The 21702-nt window shown below is 45.9% G+C and overlaps 1 protein-coding gene across 1 annotated transcript in view; it reads right to left on the reverse strand.

The window, feature by feature from the left end:
- SRMS (src-related kinase lacking C-terminal regulatory tyrosine and N-terminal myristylation sites) overlaps positions 1–21702 on the reverse strand; it is a 187797-nt gene that overhangs the window by 58103 nt on the left and 107992 nt on the right. The window contains exon 4 of the mRNA XM_069650820.1: positions 12011–12067. Within this exon, the coding sequence (XP_069506921.1) occupies positions 12011–12067 (57 nt within the window). The remainder of the gene's footprint in view (positions 1–12010; positions 12068–21702) is intronic.

Genomic DNA, 21702 nt, shown 5'->3' on the forward strand with positions numbered 1-21702 from the left:
AAATCCACGACATATAGTGTTTGAGTCTGTGCATGCTTGAGGGGCGTTTTTCTGAGCACCCCACACACACACATGCACAGTTGGAGGGCTGGGCATGGGACAGTAACATTTAAAGCTTGGAAAAATAACTTGCAACAGGGCAATAGCACCCTGCACCCAAATGCTGAGAAACAGAGCTTAACCCCTTACCCGATGCACATGCCACCTGAAGCAATGGCAGGGTCAAGCTCGAGTTAATCATTTAAGTAACCGAGCACAGGCCCCTTCAATGCCTGCGGCCCATACGTGGATGCTACGCACCTCGCTTGAGTATTGACCCCGCCCTGCAGTAGAGCCTCGCTTTGCCCATCTGGGTACAAGGCCATATGCCCAGCTTGACAGAGCAAAACTCCAGCCAAAGGCTCTTTAATCTGCCTAAGTGGAAGAAGAAATGTGGTGTGGAACCTTTATAGAAGGCAGCAGGGGCAGTCTGTGATTTTCAGGCAGCCGCCCACTTGAGCCGAGCAGGCTGAAGAAATGGGTCGGTGACAGCAGGTTGTTTTCAGCGGTGTGTACTGCCACTAGAGCCTGTCTGTGGAAGATCGTCACTCTATATCTAAACTGAGCCATAGTCTAGCTCTGCTGCTCGGCGACAGCAGGTTGCTTCCAGTGGTGTCTACTGGCACTAGAGTCTGTCTCTGGGAGAGTGTCACTCTGTATCTAAACTGAGCCATAGTCTATCTCTGCTGCTCGGCGACAGCAGGTTGCTTCCAGCGGTGTCTACTGGCACTAGAGCCTGTCTCTGGGAGAGCGTCACTCTGTATCTAAACTGAGCCATATTCTAGCTCTGCTGCTCGGCGACAGCAGGTTGTTTGCAGCGGTGTCTACTGCCACTAGAGCCTGTCTTTGGGAGATCGTCACTCTGTATCTAAACTGAGCCATAGTCTAGCTCTGCTGCTCGGTGACAGCAGGTTGCTTCCAGCGGTGTCTACTGGCACTAGAGCCTGTCTTTGGGAGGTCGTCACTCTGTAACTAAACTGAGCCATAGTCTAGCTCTGCTGCTCGGTGACAGCAGGTTGCTTCCAGCGGTGTCTACTGCCACTAGAGCCTGTCTCTGGAAGATCATCACTCTATATCTAAACTGAGCCATAGTCTAGCTCTGCTGCTCGGCGACAGCAGGTTGCTTCCAGCGGTGTCTACTGCCACTAAAGCCTATCTCTGGAAGATCGTCACTCTATATCTAAACTGAGCCATAGTCTAGCTCTGCTGCTCGGCGACAGCAGGTTGCTTCCAGCGGTGTCTACTGGCACTAGAGCCTGTCTTTGGGAGGTCGTCACTCTGTATCTAAACTGAGCCATAGTCTAGCTCTGCTGCTTGGCGACATCAGGTTGTTTGCAGTGGTGTCTACTGCCACTAGAGCCTGTCTTTGGGAGATCGTCACTCTGTATCTAAACTGAGCCATAGTCTAGCTCTGCTGCTCGGCGACAGCAGGTTGCTTCCAGCGGTGTCTACTGGCACTAGAGCCTGTCTTTGGGAGGTCGTCACTCTGTATCTAAACTGAGCCATAGTCTAGCTCTGCTGCTTGGCGACATCAGGTTGTTTGCAGCGGTGTCTACTGCCACTAGAGCCTGTCTTTGGGAGATCGTCACTCTGTATCTAAACTGAGCCATAGTCTAGCTCTGTTGCTCGGCGACAGCAGGTTGCTTCCAGCGGTGTCTACTGCCACTAGAGCCTGTCTTTGGGAGATCGTCACTTCTGCTGCCAGAAGCCTTATCAACGATCTATACACGCTTTCTGTGCTCTGGAGACATTACATGTACAGGTGTGAAATGATTTACCCCCTGAGGCACTGCCACTGGCGCCATCCATGGCAACGTGATGGATAAGCAAAGACGAAGAAGGTCAAAGTGCGAGTGCGATAGTGCCAGAAAGAGGCAGGCACGACATGAAAGAAACAATTACTAGGAGAAGCACCTAATCTTCTTCACCATCCGGCTTATGGGATTTATTGCCCAGGTCTGAAGGGCAGACTGCGATGGAACATTCAGAGTCACTCGGCAACACCTCGCCCATTAGGGGCCCGGTGAGAATGCCTCCACCTGTGGTTGCATGCAGCAGATGAATGGATGACTAGGTGGGTTCTGGCGCATGCATAGCACAGCACTATGAATTAGCCCTTGCTCTGGCGGGCGATGCCATGAAGAGGTGTACCCGCGGGATGAGCCAGTGCCACAACTTCCCTTTAATGGCTGGACCTTGCGCCTGTAGAGGGCTTGTGCTTTATTTAGTACAGTTTGGCGCTGGAGAGTCATTTAAAAAACCTTTTTATTGGAGCTTGGAATCAATACGTTTATGGGCGTTACTTGTATGCATATTATTCGCCCAATTCAATAATAACACACAAACATGAGAACATGAAATAACCATTCCTGGATGGCAAGTTGCAGTTTTAACTGAGCGTTACGCGGTGGAGTGTTGCTGGGTGATTTGGCGCGCAGGGGCGGAATTCTGTTCAAGTAGGAGAGGGTCACTATTTGACACCCATTTAGATCAATTCTGGTTGGAAAGCTCATGAGTGAAGTTCTTGCATCAGACATGGGGCAAACCTACATTTTGCAAGCTCAATTCCTGGAAGAGGGCAACTCAGCCCTTCATCCTTCCTACGTTGATGAACTGAGTACTGTCAGATTGCATAGTAAAACATGCTGCTACAGCCCTTCAAAGCGGGGTAAATCCAAAGGCATTTTTATCTCGGTGAAAGTTCTTTTCTTGGATTTTCACTGTTGCTACACAAAATTCTTGTATGTGTGGTGGTTTGTGCAAGCGGGGTGCGTCTTCTTTCCTGGGCCCTCTTACAATCTCCTAGAACCCAAACCCCACACAGTGCGCATTACATTTCCAATGGGAATGCCAAGGCAGAGAGCTGTGGTAGCTTAAAGAAGATGGGGACAGAGGGGCTAGACACAGAAAGAGAGAAGACACTGGTATGTGTTAAGCAGTAGAGAGGTAAAAGGTGCATGGAAAAGTATGAACAGTAAGGTGTGTCCTCATTGGTCAGGTGCAAACTGGCCTCAACAATTCTCTTTCCCTTATTAACAGCAAAACAAAAAACAAACGGATGTTAAGCCGTCTGGTACTTGGGATGCTCTTTGTTCCACACACTCCCATCAGTCAAACCAACTACACGTCCCAGATCTTCTTTGACAACCACTCTGTAGGAATACCTAGTGCTGCCTTTGCTTCAACATCTGGGCCTCCTACTCTTCATCTCACAGCCTTTGCTCCTCTAACCATCTTTTGACTTAATCGTCACCAATCACTTTGAGAGCCAAGCTTCCTAACCATTCCGGGCAAAGCTTGCTGTTAGGTTTCTGCCTGCGTAACACCTCAAATGGGAAAACGTGGGTGGTCACATTTGGCACCTCAGGGTACTGGAATATGCGTTGCATCATCGCGTATGCCCGTTTTCCACCTGTGCTTATTGATCACCGCTGTTAGCGTCCGATTGATTCTTTCAACAATCCTCTTATTCTGGGCATATTTTTCAGATGTCTTGGTATGGACAGTGAACTTCCCTATTAGAAACCCCTCCATCTCTTGCAACGCCAGCTGTTTCGCGTAATCCGTGATTAATTTCTGTGTGAATCCTTCTCACCAGAAAGCTGAGCAAAATCATGTGATACCCCTGCTGTGTACATCAGGTAGAACACACACACATTTCAGGCCATTTCGATTGTAGATCAAGTAAGACAGATACATATGTATTGTGAACGTCTCTGAAGTTAATTGGCCCCAAGATGTAATGCCACTTTGTCCCAAGATAGAGATGGAACTTTGGGCACTGCCATCAGACACCTTCTAGTAACCATCACTTAGTTGTTGTCACTGTATTCTGAACACTCCACTATTGCACTCTTGATTATATAGTCCATTACAGCCAGTGACCAGCAGCCGTGCCTAAACAAGGCCTTTGTTTTGGAAGTAGCCAAATGATTTTCATGACTAATACTAATGACTGACCTCAACAGGTCTTTTGGGACCACCAGTCTGTCGCCCCTAACCAACCTGACTTCAGGGTATCCCAGTTCATCCTTGATCCTCCTGTACTGCTTTATCTCACTGCCCTTGTTGCTTCTACTACTGGGTCACCCATCAAACACATGGTCCCTGACATGGGTGTGCGCTGACTCTTTGTCACAAGTCTCATTCTACTCCCTCTCTTGGACACACTTGTTTACCACACACACACACACACCTCCTGTACATCTGATTGCTCATAAGTCTAACTCTCACTGGGCTTGAACAAATGTGTGACAGGGATCCACGACGGGGCATCTGCTTTTACCACAAATGTGCTACACTCTAAAACCATGCCCCTGAAGTGCAGGGAGCCACCTACATATCCTTCTTGACCCCCCAGTCAATACCAGCATTCTTTAATATGCCCACCAAAGGCTTATGTTCACTCTGTACAAGGAAAGACTTGCCCCACAGGTGGACATTAAACTTCTGTATCCACCAAAGACTAGCTGGGACTCCGTAACGGAGTATGAGTATCTCCGCTCCAAACCATTCGAAACTCTCAACTCAAATGCAGTCGTACACAGAACCTCTACACACTCCTGCATCAACACTCCGTGCAGACCACCTGCACTAGCATTATTGTATAACACTGCAGGTAAGAGTGTCACAAACTGGTGCGGTGGCATTTTCATCCTTGATTATCAACTCTTCTTTGCATCCCTTGGACCAGAAACAGATGCTTAGCACACATATTGTAAAATTCCACAAATCCTCCCTTTACTCTGAGGCTAGGGCATATCCACAATGGCACTCACCAAATCTACTTTGGGTCTCACTCCATCCCCGGAAGGTTTGTTGTCCGAATACTGCCCACTGTCCTGGTAAATCTTGAACTTGTCCAGGCTGAGAGTCCAACCGGCCCCTTTGATTATACTGAATACTCTTTGTAGCTTGTAATTATGCTCGTCTGTTTCTGTTCACCTTACCAAAATGTAAGTTATTTTATACTATATTTTTATTGGCAGCCTACATTGCCTGCCATATGAACATTACAACATGTATGTATGTATATGTATCACTAATGTCTGTACTCATCTGTAACCGTAACCACTGTAACCTTTGCTTACCGTATTCAATTGTAACTGTAACCAGATCTAAACTTACGTGGCCGTATGCCCCCGGGCCTGGCTGCGCTTTATAAATAAAATAAACAAAACAAACAAACAAAAACTTTGTCCTGGTAGCACTTCATTACTTACAAGTTGCCAAACAGATAATCCATCAACTTCTAAGACACGCTGGCAGCAAACACTAGTACAAACGGCATGCACCGACACCTAAACAAGTCTACACGTGTGCTGAAGGAAATAAGGTGAATTGGGTCGAGGGGACATGTTACCTGGTAACAAGCAGATTTCAAGTCAATTGAAGAAGCACGTTTACACGATGAACTTCTGTTACCACTTTGTTCACTTTTTGCAATGGGAATTGTTCTGCCACCACTTTCATGTTCAGGCCCGTAAGTCTATGTACTGTCTTATTGATCTGTTAGGCTTCGTGGCCACAAGTAGAAGGTTTATCCATTTTAAAGCATTAGTTGGTTTGATCACTTCATCTCTCAATAGATACAGATAATCAAGTGCCCAGCTGCTCCCAGATGACCAGGACCTGATCTTTGTCATTAGGATCAGGTATTGTTCCAAGTTTGTCCTGATCCTCCCAGTTAAGATTCCTGCTTTGCTGGTGACCTGCGCCACACTCGTCAGGCTTCCATCCCTTGAAGTGCAGGTCAGCTTTAAATTCACGCAGGATCCCTATTGGTCGTTGTCCATAAGCATTGACTGGAGCATCTGATTCTTCAAGGGTGCAGCACTTGAACATATTCCTCCAGCATTCTTGGTTAACCAATGTGTAATCTTCTCCTCTGTTGACTAACAGGTTCATCACTTTCACTTTTATCATAATTGCCGCAGGCAGTTTCTATTTTCTTTTGCGCGAGCGCACCTCTCCGATCTCGTCATCTTCCACACCGGATACAGTCGCATCATGTATTGCAAAGTCGCTCCAGCACCTCAGATTAAAAACATTGCCCCTTTTGTCCACAGGTTATACATATGATGCTGAGAACATAACAGTCTTTGACATTGGAAGGTGATTAGGGTTGCTGCACTCGTGGGCCCCAGTCTTGCCTGCCACCTTTAATTCTCGGGCGTTCCTCTCTTTGTTTCCGTTGGTCCCTTATCTGCCTGTGTGAGTGGCCCTTGAGAGCCATAGCACTACTGGTCGCTACGTTCACTATTACTGTTTTTCTCATGGTCTTCTTTCAATTCTTGAAAACACAGTTCATTGTGCTCCACTTTCTTTGTTATCCGTATAGCTTCTACAAGAGTGGGACCTCGCATCCTCTAAAGTTCTTCTGTGATATTCCAAATCCTACTTAATCACCAATTGATCATGTAGGTATTTTGTATTTTATTTTTCCTTATATTGCGCTCTACACGAAAGCACCACAAAAGATGCCACCTAAGGTGTTAATCATGAGCGGATCACTAATGATCCCTTTATGACTAATCCCTGTAACGTAGCGACACATTCTTGGATACTTTAGACATTGTGTAGCTCTCTTGTGCCAAGCTATACTGGCCCAGTATATTATTCTTGTGCCAAGCTATACTGGCCCAGTATCTTATTCTTGTGCCAAGCTATACTGGCCCAGTATCTTATTCTAGTGCCAAGCTATACTGGCCCAGTATCTTATTCTTGTGCCAAGCTATACTGGCCCAGTATATTATTCTTGTGCCAAGCTATACTGGCCCAGTATCTTATTCTTGTGCCAAGCTATACTGGCCCAGTATATTATTCTTGTGCCAAGCTATACTGGCCCAGTATCTTATTCTTGTGCCAAGCTATACTGGCCCAGTATCTTATTCTAGTGCCAAGCTATACTGGCCCAGTATCTTATTCTTGTGCTAAGCTATACTGCCCCTGTATCTTCTCTTCGACGTATAAAGCGTGTTCGGCTTCTTGATAATTGTCTCCCCCTTCTTCATCTACACGATTCAGGGAGTCTGTTCTGTACCAATGGCCCTCCATGATCAAGACAGTGACGTATTGCGGCATCCTTCCTATCCATACTGTGAGAGGCGCTGTATACCAACCAGCCACTTTACAGGGGGGTTCTCCAGGATGTTGCAAGACGATGGCTGTGAGAAAAGGGCATTGGTGTTCAGACTGAATTTGTGTTTAGTGCACTACTTCTCCATATTTGTTTTTTTTGCAGGTGTTTGGCAGGCCCACGCAGTGTTGATTTCTCCTAGGACTCCAAGGAGTGTAGGCAGAATCTTTTTTTTAAACTATTTTTAGACCGTCCTCTATGAGAGTTTTATGAAGGCTCAGTGAACTCAGTTTGTATTGGTCGACGGGGCTTAATTCCCTTTTGCATTAATTGTACATATATTTGTTGCCCTTTAAAATACACGACTTGCTCCGCGTGCATTGTTGCACTTTGTAAGAAACATGCTGCTGGGAGGAGTTGTCCATGCCACTCAGTTGCCATAGTGATGCCGGGAGCCTGTGTCGTTGTCGGGGAAACACTGCCATTCATGTAGAGAGGGAGAGCGTCACTGGACAGCGGGTGGACTGCAGGTGCTCGGAGGCGCGCATGCGCCCTCAGAGGTCTCCATTAGGCACATCATTTAGGAGCACGCTGACCTGTCGCTCGCGCTCGGCAGATTCAGTGTTCAAAGTGCGGCATCTTCGGTTAGTCCACAGCACTTGCTTGGGTCTTTCCCGTGGGGTCTGGCTCATCGCCAATATTGCAGGCCCTCGCCTCCTGTGGCAGGGTGCCATCGGGGTCCTGGCATTCAATATAAGCAGCAGAAACAGGAGGGCAGTAGTGAAAGAGGTCTTAATTTCTTTAATTTAATAATGTTAAGAACAAAACCCAGGTAGCCTGTGCACCCGGAGAACTCTTTCAACCAGAATCCACACCAAAACAACCCTCCTCAAAATTCCTAATGAGAATGCAAATACAGAGAGCTCGGGCAGCTCTAGGAGGAGGGTGAAGGCTGGAGAGAAACAGGACAAGAGAAGTGTAACACCCACCAGAGCAAGTAAGTGGAAGCAGAGCGTCCCTCTGCCCTCCTGCTGCAGGTGCAGCCAGGCCCCCAACAATGGCCATAGGTGTTTTGGGCTGAATGGGTTTGCCACATGACAGATGACACTAAAAAGCAGGAATGCATGAGTGGTGGCTGATGCATGGCTGGACAGGGCACCGCGCGGGTGAACGAATGATCAAATTAATGCACCTGTAATTCTGCCTGAGAAGGTCACCTAAGCACCGAGGGAGTAGATGCGCCAGTGGAAGAGCTGGGCGGTAGAAGGGGCGGTAGGGCCCAGCAACGTGCAGGTGGGTGTGCACGCGCGGAGCGGGAGGAAAGGAAAAAGAGGAAGACGGGACCAGCCTGGGTCCGCTGTAAGGTGCTTTTTGGATACCCCTGTTGAGTGCTGCACAACCATGAACATTAAGGTAGGAAAGGTAGGGCAGTTCACCCAAGCCAAAAGGGAAGCCAAACCTACCCTCAGGTAAGTAGCTAAGCAGAGTAGTAAGGCCTAACTCAAGCGAGAGGGAAGCCGGCTACCACAAAGGTACAGTTAGTCTACACACTTAAACGTCATCACACCAAACTGGTAAACACCTTTATTAGATTACACAAATATTATTAGTCTCAAAACTAATCTAAAAAGAAATAGCACACGGTAAACACAGCTAATGTATGTATAAAAGACACAACAGACTCTTATACTATATTGTAGGCCCCCTCTCTAGTGACAGGCACATTACATATAGAGTCGAGCGGTGGGGGTGCTGGGGGGAGGAGAGAAAGGAACCAGGCAATAGAATAATAGTCACAGAGGATCCCAACTGACAGCACGAAAAAAGTCAGGATTCCTATGAGATAGCATTTAGAATATAGCATTGTGCATCTGGCAGCCAATGTAGGGCCTAGATGGGGAAACATTTCCAACACACAGCCAGAGGCCACCAAAAGATAAGATCGGCTTACGCTGATAGCTTTAAGACATTACACTTGAGGGCAAATAAATAAAATGCCACTAGTTATAGTTCGTGTATTCACACCTGGAGAAGGGCGCGCAGCCAATCAGGTGGCTGGAACAGTGGGCGAGAATACTAATTCTCCGCCCGCTTTTCCAGCCACCCGTACTCGTCCCCGGGTGGCACCATCCTTTTTTTATTTTGTAATGTTGGGAGGCAAAAGGGAGTCTCTCACTGTTACCTTGACACCCCCCCCCACTCCCACCCAATACCCAAAACCAACCAAACCCCTTCGACTCCCTCTCTCTCCACTTACCTGCTGGACTGGAGCTTTGTGCTCCGGTCCCTTCACTCCTCCGGTCTCCCTGCTGCCATAGAAATAGAAAAGGGACTTAGTCCCTTTTCCCAATGGTGGGGGTCATCTTTGTTTTATTTTCCCCTAGTAAGATTTCTCGTGAAAAAAAAAAGAAACCATTTGCTCCTCAGATAAACCCAGGCGTGCGAATGGCTTTCACCACCGCTGTGGGACGCAGACATGGCCCCTCGCCTTGGCTAAGGTTGAAAGGCTGTTAAAGGCCATGTCTGCCCCCCACAGCAGGAGTGGAAGCCATAATCAGGCATTCACATGTGGAAGACATGACTAACAATACACAGAAAAGCAAACGTGCAAGCTAAAATTCTAGTCCCTAGCCTAAATCTTACCGGACTGTGCCTTGATGCAGAGGAAATGTCATGGGGCAGGCAAGTACCCCCCAAAGCCATGTTAGAAGAGCCACCATTGAAACGTGATTTATGCACAGCCTTAGAATGGGACTTTATACTGGGGGAAATATGCCTATAGTTGGGTGCAGGTTTATGCCAGTGTTGTGCAGTTTATCATGAGTTTATCATGAGGCATTCCCACGTTCTTCTGGTTTAACCTTGAACATTCTGACTTGACGTTATCGCTCTGCCTGCTTGTGGAACTTTACACAATGTACACTGGTACTGCATTCAGGTCTAATAAATATGCATTTCCACTGGGCAGAATTGTAATTTCTTTTTGAACGTTCCTATTTAGATGGGACTACAACTAGTGCAGTTGCAGTGGCTCTTTTTTTTGGTATTGTATCAGAATTGGGTGGGATTAAGTATTTCCCAAGGGCTACCTCATAATAAATAAAGCAAGACAGATATATCCCTAACCACAGATGTGTAAAGTGGAATGGGTATGGGACAGTTGAGATGAAACCACACAAGGACAATAAAATACATTCTGGGGCAGTGAAATCTTGTCAGCTCCATGTTTTATCTCCGGTATTCTTACAATTGTACTGGCTTTATTAGTCAAAGCCACCATGACTGTATTCTTACTGTGGCAGCCTGTTGAAAAGAGGAACACAATTGCATTTGACCCTTTTACCATCTCGGCCGTCTATTTTATATCACACCGCATATAAACAGATCTGAAACGCTGAGTCATACTCGTGTTTACGTATATATGAAACCTTAACAACATGCACTTGACCCTGAGTCAAGTCAGGGTGCAAAATGTACACTCGCCACTAGCCGGTGGCTAGTGATATTTGTCTCTTGGAGAGTAAGAAATGGTGTGCTGTGTGTATGTATAGAAGTGACTTTTTTATGGCTGTTAATTCTTGCACGGTGCCCTGTCATAACTCTGAAAATGTACCTACAAAACCCTGAGACAAAGGGCCTAATTACACGGTAGGCGGTGGACCAAGGTGCTATTGGCACCTTGGTCCATGCCGGTAAAATACCGGCACTGCCTTGGAGGAAAGGGGAATTACCACCCTATTCCAAGGTTGGCAGGGCGGTAATTCCCCCTTCCCCCATTGCCCTTCCCCATTCCCATTTTTGCCCCATAGGGCATAATGGGAATGGGGAAGGTGCTAATTACAGTACCGCAAATTGCGGTACCGTAATTAGCACCCTGGTCCCTTTGCGGGTTGGTTTTTAACGCCTGCTAAAAAGCAGGCGTTAATGTACCAACCCGCAAAGGGACCTCGTAGTAAGGCGGTAAGGGTTAACGGTCACCGGTACCATTACCGGTGACCGTTAACCCTTACCGCCTTCCGTGTAATGAGTCCCGTGACTGGCACAGTATAATGAGTAACATGTGTACAGCCATGATATAAATGGCACGACCTGAAGTCGTACTCGTGTTTATACGTATACATTCCTGAAAACGTGCACCACCCAGAATCACTTTGAAATGTATATGTACTTTGCTTGAAAAGTGGCATGTACATGACACAGGACATACCCGTGTATGTGCATATCAGGCCCGAAAACATGTAAATGGACTCTGGTCGATACCCTGCTTGTTTCGTGTATATGAAGTCGCGAACCCATGCACATGATTCTGAGCTGTACACCTGCTTATAGGTATTCAAAGCCATGTACACGACTATGAGCGTGCCAGCTGCTTATGTCTGCTTAAAGCCCGGAAAACATGTGAACATCTCTGAATACAACACATTTATATATGAAGTCAGTCTAAAAACATGTCCACGATCCTGAGTCGCATGTGCACAACGCCCTGGAAACGTACATAACCCTGACTTTTAGGCCTGTTCATGTGTATTTAAAACCATGAGTCCTACTCTGTTTATTTGCATATAGGACTGAAAACATGTACACAACCCCGACTCACATGCCTGTTTTTTAGCCCGGGAAACATGGCATGATCCCGAGTCGTGCACTTGTTTATACGAGCTTAAATCCCTAGAAACATACACACAATGTTGAGCTGCATTCTGTTTGTACATAACCAAAGCCCCACCAAAACGGAGCCAAAAACAACCCTTAATCACACACACGTATATCTATATCAAACCCTGAAAACATGGGGTTATGCCGACTTGTATACCTGGTTAGCTGTACAGCACCCCACAACCCCAAAGAAAGCACCACAATAAACACACATTAAAAAAAAAAATCAGTATGTACCGGAGTGAATGCTGCTGAAGACTGAAACGGGGCACTGGGTACCGCAGGACCGAGGACCTGGAATAAAATATATACATGGGATTAGTTGGGTACTGAATTGTAAAATTGGCTTTGGACATATTAAAGTCATCTTACTATTACGGCACAACAATGGACCTTCCATCGCTGCATGAAATTCTCTCAGCCCTATCCTATGCCCACTCCCAAGGATTTGAACAAATCCATTCTTTTCTCAAACAACATCCTGCTCAGCTTCATATATAGGTCACGTTTCCCCTGCCTTGTCTCATATTGCCCCCAACCAGCATAGCCCCACAGATGCCTTTAATATTGACATACTCCAACCTGTCCCCTTATTTTGTAATGCATTTTTCAATAGGCCATCATTCCTTCTGAGTCAGCAGCTTGTTAGTGGCCATGGGCTACGGCAAAATGCCCATTTTGAGGATTGATATATTGCATACTGTGCTTTGCTGGGTTTTTTAATAGCTTTCAATGTCTGAAAAGTGCTGATTCCGTGAAACCTACCTGCTGTAAAATTGGTATGGTCTTCAATCACTGCCAGTTTCCAAGCCAATGTTGATGCAGCAAAGCTTGCTGGACAAGATCATGGGGATGGTGGTGGCTAAAGAGAGCGTTATACAATGTGGTGAAGTGCCCTCGATGACAATGAGCAAAATAGTCCTGAGTGTTTCTTCTATGTCCATAGATCGATGTGACATAAACCTTCAGCACGACGGAAGAGAGAAGAGAAACCAGCCGGGGAAGTCATAAAGGATCAATGAAAACAAGCGGGCAAAGGGGAGTGGGCGAGTGTTGGACACTGAAACTGTGAGCAGCAGAGAGGATGAAAGAGGGGGGACATTGTGGTTCCGGGAAAGCAAGTGACAGCAGGGAAGGGTCTACAGCAACATACAGTGAAGCAACACCAGATGCCAGGACCATGTAGTTCTGACAAACTTTCCACTAGCTGGTAGGTGTGCCTGCGAGAAACCAGACTCGTAGAAGGAGAGGTGACAGTGAGTGGAGTCTAGACAGGAGAGAGGCACCGGATGTGAAGAGACAGAGACCAAGGACAGGACCATGGGGCGTAACTTATTCCTTTCAAACATCCAAGAGTGAACTGTAAAAGTGAATGGAAGGAGGGACGTGTATCTAGAATCAGGTGAGAAAGTGACTCAATGCGAAAATAATGCATGCTGTGAGTTGCAACCAATAAGGGAAAGTGATTGCAATGAAAATGCTATGCGCTGGAACTTGAAGGCAAAGTTCCCACTAACACTAAGAAAGTGACTGACAGAAAAAAACACTGCATGTTGGAATTTGAGGAAAGAGTTCCCGAAGCCAATCAAAAAAGTGAAGACGTGTCTGTTTCTTTTAGAAAACCCTCTATTGCTATATCACGGTCCAAAAAAAGAAACATCCACTGAGTGAGGGGGGATTGAGGGAGGGGAAGAGGAAGCCCACATACTGTGATAAGTGGAATGCGTACTCAAGCTTACTCTCCCAAACACTCACAGTCCCATTCCCCATGATTTTCTTTAACATTAAAGGGACAGAGATATCTTGGTGGACAGTGGTAATATTGCACCGCCCTAATCATGCACTCGCTTCAACTGATGTTGTCCAGTTCTCAGAACTGTTTTGAAAGAACGAAGACAAGCAAAAAAACATCAATTGAGAAAATGGTTACAGAGAAGAGGGCTGTCTGCAGGAATTGGGAGAGAGGAGGCTTCAGATGCCAAATAGAGAAGTGATTAGAAGGGCAAACGCGGCATTCTGCGACTTGAAGGCCAACCTCCGAAAGCTAGCGAGAAAGGGATATAAGAATTGCTGGGTTACAGGTCATTTGGTCGAAAAAAAGGTTGACAGGACAAATGGTCGACGCAATTTGGTCGAAAGACAAATGGTCGATTTTTTTTTTTTAGTATTTTCACTTTTTTTTCTTTTTTTTTGTTGGGGGGTCCCCCCTCAACCCCCTTTTTTTGCTAAAAAACCCTTTTTTTTCCTAAACGAAAACCTGAAATATAGATATAAAAACAAAAATTCGACCATTTGTCTTTCGACCAAATTGCGTCGACCATTTGTCTGTCGACCAAATGACTGGACAGTGAATTACTGCATACTAAGCCTTGAAGGAAAAGTTCCTAGGGCCAATAAGGAAGTGTCAGAAAGTAGGTTTATTGCATTCGGTTACTTGCAAGGCAAGTCCCAAACACAAACAAGAGGAAGTGATTGTGAGGGACAACGCTACACGCTGGAACCTAAAGGCAAAATTCTCAGAACCAATACGAAAATGACTGGCAATAGAAACTCTTCATGCTGTAACTTGAAGACAACATTTCAAGAGCCATCAAGAAAGTAATTGAAAGATTTGTGGCTACTCAAAAGAGAAACTTTAGAGTGCATGACTACCTAAAAACCTGTCTTTAATTCTATTGTGTAACATTATCATTTTGAAAAATCACCACAACTAAGAAAGGTATGTCATTGGACCTGGCATGATCATTCTTGGTGTGACCATATTTCTGCATTGCCTGGGCATATCAATTTTTTGAATCCCTAACAGAGTCTTTTTCCATCTCTTTTTAAAGGATAGAAATAGGTTTGGTATAGTAGTGGAGTGGATCATGATGCTACTTAAGCGGGCTGGATTGGTTCATAACTGCACAGGGCCCAAGGTATGCCAATAGGCCCCTGTGCTATTGCTACCCGATCCGGCATGCCGGATCGGGTGTTATTGCTATTAGCACCCCAGGTTTTAAATCCAGAAACCCAGGGTGTTAAGAGCAATGCATTTTCTTTCAATGAACGGGATGCCTTGCAGTGTCCTGTTCATTGAAATAAAATACTTACTTAAGATGGCCGCCACGAATCTGGAAGGCGGGGCTCCATACGGAACCCCTCTTCCATTTCCATGGCGGCCCAAGCAACTGGAGTGGCAGCAACAGCGGTTGCGTAGCAACTGCCGAAAGAAATCAGGTAAGTGGGGGTGGGAGGGAACCGGAGAACTGAGGGGATGGTGGGGGAAAGATGGTGGATCGGGGGAAGCAGCCAGGCCATCAAGTTGCTTGGAACGCGGGCATGGATGGTGGAAACAGCAAGAAAGGAGCAAGAAAGGAGCACAACACCCTTAAATCCTAGGACACATTTCCAACAAACCATTTATGCAATAGGTGCATTAGCACCTACATGTACCATGTACGCAATGCACACTATAGTTAGTAATGACTCTTGTGTTTATTGCATTGGAAAGGGAAGAGAAAGGGAAGAGAAGACGAGCATGTATTTCCAGCCACTATTGCTTGAAGCGAATTCCTCCAGATCCATACTATGGCATGGGGGAAAACAGACGCCATTTGAAATGCCACCTGTTTTTAACATTGGCACCAGACTTAGAATACAATGAGGGACGCTTGTGCTGACAGAAATGATCGGGTTTTACTGAAGGTCTAATATTCAGTTAATCACATGCATGTAGTCCTGGCATTCAAAGCGCCACCTGGTGTCACATGCACAGTGCCTGTTTCTTAACTTCACACCACAATGTGTAAAACAGGCGAGGGGGTCACCTGGCACAGTTTATAAATCCCCAAGGATAAAAGGTGCACACTTTTTAACAGTACAAACAACAAGTCGGTAACTGCGAAGAAATGTTGTGTATTCCCTTTGGAAAATGGGCAATATGTCAGTATTAATTACTATATAAAGAACTTGGCATAATTCACCCTGTACAGAGTCCTAAGAGTTATGAGACTTGAGCAGCAGCTGTTTCCTATCAACCCCAATGGCCTGGCAAGCAAAGAGGTGCTGCCAAACATGTAATGTAGTGATTTGTATCCAATCCCTGCCCACTTATTGTACCCTTTTGCTGAAGTGCAAAATCTAAAAAGAGAAATTACCATCAGAAACCCATGCAGGCAACCGCGCAATACAAACACAACAAATCCCTTGATGACGTACACAGGCCAGGCCAGTGGCCACAGCACACCGCAGAGCAGGAAGTGTGGCGCAATCTAACACAACATATTCCTTTCGGGGTATTCACTCACAGTGGTCGAATGGTGCCCTAGGAGTGAAGGGAGCCCCATCCCCTCGATCCCGGTAGTTATTGGCACATGACCACAGAACCGGAGACCCCTTGTTCTACTTGCTGATTGGTAGTGGACATTGTGAGGGTGGGGAAATAAGATGAGGTGACCAGACACGCCGCTTCATCTCTGCAGCAACTCCGGGGGCGCACCCTCACACGTCTGCTTGGAATGCGGGGTGTGGATGTGGAAGGAATGCGCCCATTATGGGGAAGGGGTATTTCTCTTGTTTCTGTTGGGTATGGTCTTCCCAACTCATAGCAGGGCCCAGAACAGTGACAAGATAATATGTAGCAAGGTTCTACTTTGTCAGTTTGGGTGGAGGAAGCATCAGAGGTGTTGCTAGTGGTTACATTGATATTATTGGTGCGAGGGCAGATGAAAGACACTGGATACAGGAAGTAAAAAGGGAGGGCTGTAAACTGAGAAAGAACGATTGCCAGGTGCCTGGTTATGGTTACATGTGCCTGAGAGGGAGGATGTAAGGACATGGGCTAGTTTGGGTCAGGAGGTAACACGGCTGAGGTGGAATGGTCAATTTTATTTGTTATTTTATTTGTAATATGTATAAGCTTTGGTATGCAAAACAAAGGTGCTGCAGCGTGCTGCCGAGGGAAGAGGGAATGGTGATGGATCATGGGGGAGGGAAAAAATCAGGGTTGAGGCGGTGGGCCCAAGAATACCACTCACAGTAAGCATTGATCCAAACAATCAAGGCTCAGCAAAATGCAAGTTGCTATAGAAAGTGCTGGGTACAACATTTTAAGCATGGAACGGAGAGCAGGTGGATCGAGATGTAGGCGGATAACATTTTACAGGGAGTGTTGACATTGTCAGGAAGTCAGCTGGGGAAGGCTTAGGTGAAAAGTTCGACTTTGAGCGGTTTCCTGAATCATTCGTGGCTCGTCTTATTCCTAAGGGTTGGGATCATGATGTTCCAAAGATCGAGGCCTTGGGCTGCTATGGTTTTTCCTTCATGTTCAAGTCTCTTCTCCGTGGTGGCGCATAACCTTCCAAGTGACATTAGTTACTGAGATCTGGAGGGTAAGGGTTTTTAAAGATCATTTTTAGGCTTTTTCCCCCTGACCTTCCAGGGATTGGGCTGGGTATCTTAAGTTCAGTTTGCATTTTCATTGGAAGCCTAGCCATTGCCTTTAGCTGGAGGGATGTGGCTGCATGAGTTGGCAACCAGGGTCATTCTTACCTCGTTATGAGAAGTTGCTCTTGATAGGACACCTTCTTGGGGTCTCCAGGTCAGATGCTGTTAGAGTCATGTAGTCTTGACAGTCTCAGACATCTAACCGCATCAGTTCTGTGAGTCATGCCCGAGAGCCGGGGGGATTGTTTGGCTCGCTGCCTACGTTGGAGTGATGAATGTGAGCTCAGAGCCAAAGAGTGCCCCTTGGTTCTTGGCTTTGTTTACCAGCATGGCACTGGATCGGCAAACACTGTGGTTAACCAAGGGTGCGAAAACAAATGAAAGGGAGGTGTGGGGGCTGCATTGCTTATGTGGGGAGGGCTATAATGCTTTATGTATGAGATGCAGGTTAACAGCATGGTTTTAATCCGTAAAGCATGCGCCCAGGTTTTGTTAATACTAGGATTGCCTTGCTTTGCAGTAAAGCAGCCCTTCCACATCAAAGAACGAGATGGAGAGTCTTTTCACGCCATCACTCACAAGGGTTCCTCCCTCACACAGACACTAGCATCAAGTAAGGGGACGCAGTTTCTTGTTTTGGTATCAACACCTCTGCCGTGATTCTTGTCGGAGACCCTCGCTGCGTTCCCTTCAGTTCAGACTTGAGGAGGCATTGAAAGATTTAGAGCACACAAAGCATGGCCTCCTTCTGTGTCTCTTTCAGTAGTTGAGACCCCTTTTTGGAAGAAAAGAATTGTTACGATGAAGAATTTGCAATTTCTTTAAATGAGATCTCTGCTAATTGGCAAAGTACCTCTTTGTCTATATTCTGCTGTTCACCTGCCCCAGCTGACACTCCCGATTCATGTGTGCCCTCTGTCCTAACAAAAAGGCTCCGATTGGCTTGATAGGGAAACAACCACCCACCCGCAGAACATGCTAAGATTGCACCCTGAAGTCTCCTCCCAGGGTCATGTGACACCACAGAAATCACCACAGAACACAGGTGAAGATATCTCTAAAGTTGGGCAACTTTTAGATAAACCTCCTTGTACTTTGGGCTATGGTTAAAAGATCAGAACGCCCTGGACAGTATGAAATGATTTCTTTGAAGGAAAATGATAGAGATGTATTTTGTGCTAAATAATTAGGCTGATTCATAAAAGGCTGGGAAAACATTTGTTTGAAGAAAACCACAGAAATTAATAATTTCAGATGTATCTAATTAAATCAAAAAAACAATTTGAAGGTAATAATGACGCTTAGTTGAACCTATATTAAAAAAAGTAACATTGGAAAACTCTCTCTTTGTGGCTTGGTTCCCTAAAGAGTCCTCCTGGTCATCTCTAATTAAGTTGTTGAGATGGCACTATCGCCAGTTTCTGCGGCCATCGCTGCATCTCAGCCATGATGTGTAATCGTAGCAGCAGCTTGGCGCCATGGGCACAGAAAGCCACTCCAGCCTTCTGGCCCCTGTCTCCACAGGATCTCAACCCTCTCCATTTCCTGAGATCTTGATATTTACGCTCTGTTCTGTGTTCCTGAACTTGCATGTGTCCTTGCCTTCGTCGTTGCTTCACCAGGTCCTTGTTCCTCCCCCGTTATGGGATGGGCTCCTTCAGATCAGGGCTTCCACCCTCGCTTCTATGGCAATGTGTTCCCTCTTGTACCATCTCCTCTGACTGGTTTTAACCATACAAATCTTCTCCTTCTCATCCTACTGCCACAGAAGGTTTATTTTCAATCACCTTTTGTTCTCCTCCTTCCAACCTCCAATGCTATGCCCCTTCCACCATTTCCTGTTGTCCTCCTTCCAACTTCTGCTGGTCTCCCTTCTCATCCTCTATCCTCCGAACTTCTCCACTCCTTCCTTTCATTCTCCACTCCTCTCTTCCTCGTATCACTCTTCCCCAATGCCAACTTACTCCAAACTCTGCTCTTCTCCTGTCGTGCACCGTTCCTGTTCATAACTTTTATCTCCGGTCTGCCCCTCCTGTCGGGTTCGTCTTTTTTTATTTACTATATTTTGCCAATGGTCTGATTTACAAAGCTGTCACAGTTCAGCTCTTTTGTGAGCCAATGTTAATAACATGTGAGGAGGCTGAAGCTCGGCTTTAAAACTGCATCCGCCATGTTGGTAACAGTGTCATGTCTAATCCTTTCTGGTGGATAAGCGCTTGTAGTGGATGACCGATGGTCACATTTCCAATCTCGCTGCACAAAGTTTGTTGGGCGCGAGCAGGGCCACTGTTTATTTGAGGTTCCCTTGTTCTGGGATGTCTCTGACCCTCAGGATGGCAAAGTCTTTGGCTTTTGTGCCACACAGGTGTATCTCTTAAAGAGCCAGGAGCAGTAAGTGTACACAAGTGAGAGCCCATGCCTGCTGGAAAATGATTGTGGATAGCATCACGGAAGCAACAAACCAATCGAGGGAACCCTTTGATTCTCCACAGACACCATCCAAACCTACTGCTAGAGTATGGGTCAGCTTTTGGTAGCCCTTTTATTTTGGACTACGATATCCTAAACCATTATTTGTGCTGGCTAGGACAGAGGGGAGTTATGGTCCAAAACATCGGGATAGTTAAGGGTTGCAAGACCCCGTGTTAGAATCTCCTCACATTTTTTATTGAATTCAGAACAACAGAGAGAACATAGCAAGCATCCCCAAACTATTGCCATGCTCTTCAACCCTTCCTGCCCTGCACTCATCCTTCTCCCAGTTCAGAGCAATGGAGGTATGGATGCGCCAAAAACATGCACTTTCAAAATCAAAAATTCCAATTTGCCAGTACAACCCTGACTGACACCGTACTTTAAGTACAAACTCCCAACCCTAGAGATTGCAATAAGGAACATCCAAAACGCCTCTTGCTCCAAGCGGAGAGTCTCGGCTGGCATGAGGCTTTCCCTAATCACCATGCTCTTGAAGAAGCACAAGATGGCTGCCAGCTCCAGGCAGATCTACATACTCCCGGTAGGGTCCATGCAAAGGAATGAAGCCATGATAGCAAAGGAAGGCCTCATGAGTAGGGCTGTCCTCAGTCTCCTTGAACTCTCATCAGCCTACGCAGCGTGGACCACCACACTCCAAGCAAAATAGCTTAGGAATGGATGCAAATGTTACTGTAGACTCCTGAATGGAACCACCCCACCTTAATGAAGATGCTAAAAACTGTGCTCTTTAAAGAAACACTTGACTGACTGTAAACTAATTTAATCAGATTAATGACAATTTGTCTCAGCAGAAAAGTCGATTGCTTCTGATTTAAGGTTTAGTCCATGTCTAAAAACAAAAGTAACCATCTACCCCATCTTCACAAAGATGCAAAAAACTGAACTCTATAAAAAGCACTCAACTCAATAGTGCAACTTGCACCTGAACCCCACTCCTTGCCGCACCCCGTTAATTGCAACACAGTGGTATCCAGCACTTTGGTGTCTTCAGGACCTCTGACCTTAATAGTCTGAAGCAAGAACATGCAGAAACTGTGAAATTCAACAGATGAAGTTGGGGGGGGGATACAAGTGTTCAATGAGTACACACTTAACAGAGAGACCGCGAGCAATGCCTGCCAAATGAATCCATAGAAACTCTGACCAAGAACACAAACACCTGGAGCCCTTGGAGAAACGTATTCTTTATTATCAAAGGAGGAATCCCGGTAGACCACTAATGCAAACTGGTTGATAGTGTCTACTCTGTCTATATCCGGGTGGATCAAGATCAGTATCTAATAAGAGACAAAGCTGAAGAAACAGGGGCTAGAGTCTAAACCTCTTCAAAGGAGGGTATGGACCAGACACATCTAAAAAATAAGCATAATTTTTAATAATAAATCATCAACGTTAAAACAACTAATTAAATTCAAAGGTCCACAATAAAAAAAAAAACTTTACAATCAATATAAAACAAGGAATACGAAACAGGCACGAAATGCTAGCTAGAACAGCTTCAAAAGAAAACACAGTGTACATGCAAGACAAATAGTAATGTACCAAACTCCATTTGTATTAATAATTCATATTTTCATGTCTCTGTTGTTAATCCAGAGAGCTGTCTCGACATGTTTCTGTTCGTAAAACATAAATGACGAACATTCATCAGGAGATGGTAGTTACAACGAGAAAACCTAGTTCCTCTTGAATCATAGAGTAGATCAAAGTCAGTCTCATAGCACCTTAACTGGTGCTTGTGGGGGCTCTCTACTTCCAGGGATGGGTAGGTGTAGGAGACAGAATCAGTCCTGTCTAGATAGATAGAGAAACTTGCAGTCTCGCTGTTAGACAGCCTATCGGTGGATGACTTCCTCAAAAATAGAACTAGAAGCAGTTACAATCCACTGGACGCAGAGTGGACCCGGGAAGGAACCTGCGGCAAAAAAGGGCCGAAGTACATCAGGTACCCACCGATAGGCTGCTTAACAGCGAGACTGCAAGTTTCTCTATCTAGCTAGACAGGA

The sequence above is a fragment of the Ambystoma mexicanum genome, chromosome 3p (genome assembly GCF_040938575.1).
Source record: "Ambystoma mexicanum isolate Mex_15411 chromosome 3p, UKY_AmexF1_1, whole genome shotgun sequence".
Taxonomy (NCBI): domain Eukaryota; kingdom Metazoa; phylum Chordata; class Amphibia; order Caudata; family Ambystomatidae; genus Ambystoma; species Ambystoma mexicanum.